We start from the raw sequence: 6,671 nt of genomic DNA on the forward strand, positions 1-6,671 counted from the left end.
CCCGCCCTGTCTTGCTCCACAGCGAGGGGGCTCGGCCCACAACTGCGGGCTGCTCAAGGTGGGCCACGTGATCCTGGAAGTGAACGGGCTGACGCTCCGAGGCAAGGAGCACCGCGAGGCTGCCCGGATCATCGCCGAGGCCTTCAAGACCAAGGACCGTGACTACATCGACTTCCTGGTCACCGAGTTCAACGTGATGCTCTAGAGGCCGGGGCTGAGGGCCTCCCACCGCTGTGTAGCTCCTGCTCCCTGTCCTTCCCCTACCCTGGCTCTTTCAGGCTCTCTGAGGGGTCCGGGGCTGGCTGGCCAGGGTGGCAGGAAGGGCACCCCCCACTCTGTCCTGACCCATTGGACCGGAATCAGCAGGAAAAGAGAGCCAGGCAAGGCAAACAGGTTGAGTCCGAATCTGTGTGCTCTGCTGCCCGCTAGCCAGGCAGGACGCAGCCTGGCCCCAGATACCTGAGCCTCTGCCTGCAGTGAGGTCACAGGGGAATCGGAGGACGCAGCTTCCTGCTAAGGGGCATCCTGCAGGACCTTCAGTGCCACAAATAAGCATCGAGACGCCCCGCTCCCACCCGTTCCTCCTGGCTCCTTATCCTCGTGGTATTTATTATTTATTTCCCGCCCCGCACCGCGGGGACCCCAGGGCCCCAGCTTCCCGCCGCACCCCCAGCCTATCCCAGAGGCCTTGCAGGCGACCACCAACGTTCGTGTATTTATATACAGAGCTTATGACTTTAATTTTTCAATAAAGAAATCTGAACCAGGTTGGGGCCGGCGTGCTGTGTGGCCAGGTTTTTGATTGCTGTGTGGAGAGAGGGGAGGGGTAGATAGGACAGATGGGGAGCACCCAGAGCATTATACCACTGCCCTGGGACTCCGCACCCCACACTCTGCTGGGGATACACAGCTGGCCGGCAGGGGCGCTTGACTCACCTGCATCTCAGAGCAACTTATTTGAAGGTGTGAGAACAAAACACGTATGTATAGATGATGTTTTCCGTCAAAACCACACAGGCCTGTTATGGTGCAGAATGCGTGTTTTAAAATGCGGGTTTCAGGTGGGCTCCCAGAGTGATTCATTAAGTGCTTCCAGGGGAGCAGAAGGGAGCAGGCCAGGAAAGAGGAGAATCCAAGACACTGCAGGATTTCAGGCAAAGGCCGGGTGGAGGGGGCGGTAAACAGTGTCCGCCTCTGCCTGGGGACCTGGAGTGCAAGGGAGGCAACGTCGTCTCCACTGACAGCCAGCACAGGGCTTGGTGCCTGTTAGCCCCCGGGTGAGACCTGTGGGATGACCATGGTTCCCAGGTTCCTTCCACCTTCACAGGTCCAGCTGTCTCTGAAGCCAGGGCCCGTGGGTGCTGCAAGCAAACTCACCGAGAGGGCAAGGGCGGAGAAGGTCGGCCGCGTGGCCTCAGGGCCAGCCCCAGTGCCATGTCCTCTCGTCCCCAGGATCAGCCTTGTGGGGAAGGGGTTTGGGAAGTCCTGCTATGCCCACCTCTGTGCCCATGGCTCTGCCAGGGGTGGATGTGGGGGCGTGAGCTCCATGGCCTGGTTCAAGATGCTGTTAGCTGTCTCTGTTCCCTTCCAGCCCAGGCAGACTACCTGGGCCGGGCCGTGAATTCCCCAGAGGCAGCTGGTGTCCTTGAAGCCCTCGCCCTTCTCAAGGGCTTGTCTGCCCCTCCCTCCCCAGGTCCTCAGGGTGTGGGTGCTGCAGGGACTAACCCTTCCCTGCCGCAGGGGGTGTCCTTGGGCCTCCGGTCCAAGCCCTGTGTGGTCCTGGGCAAGTGATTTCACCCCAGGTCAAGCTCCCCCCAGTAAAATGCATATGATAGGCTGAATAATAGATTCCCACTCCTAGACTCTGTCAGTTACCTTATGCGCAAAGGACAGCTGCGGATGTGAAGAAGCTGAAGTCCTGGGATGGGGAAACGATGCTGGATTCGCTGCACAGGCCCGCTGGGATCACAGGGCTCTTGTAAGAGGCAGGCGGAGAGCTGGGTGTGGCGGCACCTGCCTGTACTCCTAGCACTTAGGGATGCTGAGGCAGGAGGCTAGGAGAAGTTAGAGCCCAGGTGGCTTAGCAAGGCCCTGCCTCCAAAATAAATAAATAAACATCAAAGGACTAAAGGTCTGGGCTCAGTACAAAGGTCTAGGTTCCATCCCTGCTACCCCCTACCCTCCCCCCTCACAAAAAGGAGGCAGAGAAAAATTTGTCACAGGAGAGGAAAGGGGATGGTGCTGATGGAAGCTGTGATTGGGAGGTTAGACTCTGAAGACAGAGAAAGGGCTGGTCAGCCAGGGAATTCAAGTAGTCACCAGAAGCTATGAAAAGGCTGGCCAGTGGCTATCGGGTCACCCTGGGGAAATGATTCCGGATGTGATCACGATGACAGAAGCGGCTGCCTGGCCTTGGGAATGCTACACTTTTTCCTTGCCCACCCATTCTGAAGGGGAGCTTTTGTGCTGTCACTGCCCCATGCTATGACCTTTGGGCAGGTTGTGATGCTCTTGTCTTGAACTCGCTATCTCTCCACTTGGCCCAGCCCTCAGGGGACAGACAGTCCCAGGCACGCCCTCCACCCCCCATGTGCACTGGGGAAGAGTAGGACAAGACTGACTTTCAGGAACTGTTACTTCCCGAAGTCTCAGCCATGACTAGTGCTGTAGTCCGCAGGCTATTCGGGCCCCTTCCCGGTGCAATTTTAAACCCAAAAAATGCCTCTGGAAGTGGGCTTTGGAAGGTCAAGTTGCTTGCCCAGAGTCACACAGGAGGGACAGGGTGGGATCTACAGCTGCCTGAGGCTGGGCCCAGCTTTTCGAAAAGGCAACGAATACCCCAGGACAAATACCTGTCCTGGAGTCTTTGAAGGAACCAATATGGTGAGGATGGGGGTGTCAGAGGTCCACCTCAGCCTTGAAATCTCTTTTCATAATACCGAAGTAAGGCCAGGACAGCTGGAGAGTCTTGGTCTGCTCCACACTGGCTGCAGAACCCTTAGCAGGGAGCTGAGCCTCAGTTTCCCTTCTGTCCCAGCATCTTTCAGACAGGACTTGCCTCTTGCTCACCTCCAGGGACACAGCTCTCTTAGATGGCAACCTGAACATACCAGCCATGGTGCCCTGAGCCCTGGGGCCAGGAGCTTGACAGAAGAGACGGCAGGCAGAGGGCAAGTTTGGGGGTACTGGGGCATGGGTGAGTGCCAAGTTGGCTCATAAATCACCTAGAGCCCCTGCTGCTTGGGCGAAGGCAGGGTGATGGATTAAGTGGTGCAGATGGGGACAGTACAAGCACAGAGAACAAGCCAAAGCTCAGCATCCTCAAGTCTAGGTTGTCTCTGGGCTCTGTAACCTTGAGCAAGTCATCTAACCTGTCCGAGCCTCAGTTTGCCTATCTTTAAAGGTGGACTATAACATTGACCTAATTTGTAGGTCATTGTAAGAATTAGCTGAAACGGTCCCGCTGGAACAGAGTGGGCCTTTAGCCACCAGAAGCTGCTATCATTGCTGCCAGCCAGGCGCGCTGGGAGCGAGGCCCCAGGTGCCCAGGGGACGGAGAGATTCCTGCCAGGAGGAGAGACGCAGCGGATGCGCACCTCGGGCAAGTCGCTTCCTGCCCAGCGCCTGCTGGCTCTCCTGCGCGGCAGGGCTGGCGGAAGTGCTTATTACATGAGTTCTACTGATGTATTTCTTTGAGCTTCAGCAAACCAGGAGGCAGGGTTCCTTTCAGTCTCTGCTTGACATCGGACAGGTTCTCGTCCCTCTCCGGCCTGGGTTTCCAGGCGTGTCTCAGGGGAGACTGGGACTAGAACACGATCGAGGCGGGGGAGAGGGCTGACACCCTGCTAGGGCACAGGATAGGACTGAAATCGTCACGCCTTACAACAGAGCCCGACACCCACCGAGTGCTAGGACAAGTGCATGCTCCTGTTTCTAAGCCGTTCATTTCAGTCGTAAAAGTTTAAATTGTTCCTCATGGTGGCTCTGTGAGACCGTGCACAAACACCTTACTCTCTGGGCCTCAGTCTCCCATCAGCGGTAGGACGGACGGATCCCGGATCCCAGGAGGAAGAAGTAGCCAAGCAGATTTGAGATTTTCAGTCCTGGAACCAGGGGGCCCGCAGTTCCCGCTTCGCAGTAGCGGGGGGCGGGGCGCAGGCTGTCGCCTCCTACGATTGGCTCGAATTCCTCGAGGGCCCGCCCCCTAAGATCCACCCCCGCCATCCCTAGCCAGCCTCGAGTATTATACAAAGCAGCCGCCGCCCCTCCCCGTGCGCCGATTGGTGGCCTTGGTTTGCCACTCAATTCCAGGAAACCACCCGCGCGTCTCCGCCCGCAGGTAGAGTGGGTCTCGTGCGGCAGGGGAGGGAGGGGGGCGGGGGTGTGTGTTCCCCCTCGGGGGCTCAGTTTTTCCGTCAGGAGAATGGGGAGGGAGATCGGACAGCTCCGCTGGGCTCCGCTCCCCAGGGACAGCGCTGCTTTGGGTCTCTTCCACGTGAAGAGTCCACGCGCACGGATAGGGAACAGACTGTGACTCCGGGAATGGGAGGGAGCCCAGAATCTGCGATCAGGGCGCGAGTCCAGACCCGGCAGCCACGGGGTGCCCGGTCTCCACCCGCCCCGGCCTCAGTCTCCACCTCCGCGTAATGGGGGCATCGGCTGCTTTCCTCATTCCAGCTGGGGCGGGTCTCAGGGAAAGTAGGGGTCCCGGGGGAGCCAGGGGTGGTCCTTGGCGGGGCCGCGGGCTGTGTTTGGACTGGAGGCGTGGCGCGCGTTGCTGCGGTGACTGGGGAGGTGGGGCTTTTTCGGTGCTGGGATTTGTGTGCAGTTCGTTCACCCGGCAACAACCCACACAGCCTGACAGCCCCGAGCCGTGCGCCCGCCCCGGACACCTAACGCAAGTTTCTTTTCCTCTTCTTTGGCACAGGGGAGGGAGGTAGACAAAGGCCAGCGTGGGGTGGGCAGCCTCGGCGGTGGTAGGAACCGGAACGAGTTGCAAAATTGAGTCCAGTGCCCTCTTGGCACACGGAAGACTGAGGCCCAGAGAGGCGGCGCGGCTTACCCAAGGGCGCACCGCGGGGAGGCACAGAGCTGCTATCTCCCCAGCGTGACGGGGGTGGCACTGGCAGAGGCAGCGCTTGCTGTGTGACCTTGCATGAGGCTCTTGCAGGGCTCCTCTACCAGCCTGTAGTTGAAAGAAAATGACAGCTTGGAGCAGATCATTATCTCTGTTTAACAACCTTCTGCTTCTGAGTTGGACAGTTGGAAAGGAGAGTTGCTGATAACACTCCCCCAGCTATTTCAGACCTGAGAGAGAAGCTGAGACAGGCTGCAGTGAAAAGCGACGTTGTTTCCGTGCTCCAGAACAGAAGAAATTGGCTGACACTGAAGCATGAGGGGCTAAGGTTAGACACATACAGGGACTTCCCAAAAGATTCTCCCCAGAACCCCCCTCTGGAGTTGGTGGGGTTGAGTCTTTGCTGTTTTGTTAAGGAAACAGAACAGCTGCTCGTAGGTTTGAGGAGCGATAAGCCTGGTTTACTTACTGACAGCGAGCGGTCGGGAACCTGTGGTCCTTTGGTGACAGTCTGGGTTCGTTCCCCCGGGCCGGCTCAGTTCTTCCGCAGGAGGGGGAGGGTGCCCACGTGGGGCCTTTGCCTCCCCAGGCCAGCTGGTTTGCATTTGTAGCATGTGATCATCCGGGAGCCTCTTGCGAGGGGATTTCATCAGCTCCCACCGTCCAGCAGGCTCACCAGAGCGCCAGGATTGGGGTTTCCAGAGACCAGAGCGATCCGGAGTTCCAGGCGCTGCCGCCCTCATGCTGCGAGGGGGTTTTGGAAACTGGTGCTCCAGGACCCCAGTGTGCTCCCCCAGCGTGCTCCTGTGTCGGGGAGAAGGGGCATGACAAAGCCTGCGTGCGGCCAGCTGCATGCCAGGTCCTCCTTACATTCCCTCGGCCCCCTGGAGGTGGGACCGATGGGGAGTCCCTGTGGGAAGCCCTGGCCTGGCTTCAGGTCTGAGTGCCTGGGTTTTCCTGTCTGTCAGATGGGCGTGGCAGAGCTAGACGGAATCAGAGAAAGCCACTCAGCCACATTCTAAGCCTAGAGATGGGAAGGCAGAGGCCCAGAGAAAGGAACGAACAGCAGCAGTGTTAATAATAATGGCATGACAGTAAGCGCTGAGGTTTATTGAGTGCTGCCTCCAAGCCCCGGAGGCAGGGGTTTTACTGCAAGATGTGTGGTCTAGGACAGCAAGAACTCCTAGCTATTCTGTCACCTCTGTCATTCCCCAGTTCCCAGCACACAGCCCAACTAGATTCCACCACTCGGTCTCATGCTGTAGTGCATGAAAGGGACATTATTGTTGGCTCCATCTTACAGATGAGAGGCGGGAGGTTCAGAGAGATTGTGTCATTTTCCTGAAGTCACACAGCTCTTCAGTGGACTTGCCCGGGCCTTACTTTGGGACACACGGGAGCGTGAGAGTTGATTGTTTCCATCTCTCCCCAGCGTGTTCTTTACTATCTTCACTCTGGTAGCTTGAAATTGGCTACAGTCAGAAATTTATACCAGGGAGTTGGTAAATGCCCCCCATCGGGGGCTTGTCTTGCCTTTTTCTTTTTCTAAGAGCACTGTGTGTGAAGGGCACTGGGGGGTAGGAGGCCAGCCTTG

The 6,671-nt window shown here is 57.9% G+C and overlaps 1 protein-coding gene and 1 long non-coding RNA gene across 6 annotated transcripts in view; one reads left to right on the forward strand and one right to left on the reverse strand.

Annotated features, from left to right (window-relative positions):
* The window catches only part of Dfnb31 (deafness, autosomal recessive 31), a 91,266-nt gene extending 90,499 nt beyond the window's left edge, over positions 1–767 (forward strand). For all 5 annotated transcript variants that reach the window (XM_005382629.2, XM_013513190.1, XM_005382630.2 and 2 more), the window contains one exon: positions 23–767. In XM_005382629.2, coding sequence (XP_005382686.1) covers positions 23–205 — 183 coding nt within the window. In that variant the 3' untranslated portion in view covers positions 206–767. The remainder of the gene's footprint in view (positions 1–22) is intronic.
* Positions 736–2,427, reverse strand: LOC106148298. The gene is made up of 3 exons (XR_001233598.1): positions 1,876–2,427; positions 937–1,459; positions 736–805 (listed from the first exon to the last, which is right to left on the reverse strand). It is a non-coding gene; the product is annotated as an uncharacterized LOC106148298 (long non-coding RNA).
* Between the last annotated feature and the right edge of the window lie 4,244 nt (positions 2,428–6,671).

This window comes from Chinchilla lanigera, unplaced genomic scaffold (genome assembly GCF_000276665.1).
Source record: "Chinchilla lanigera isolate Chin_1 unplaced genomic scaffold, ChiLan1.0 scaffold00018, whole genome shotgun sequence".
Classification (NCBI taxonomy): domain Eukaryota; kingdom Metazoa; phylum Chordata; class Mammalia; order Rodentia; family Chinchillidae; genus Chinchilla; species Chinchilla lanigera.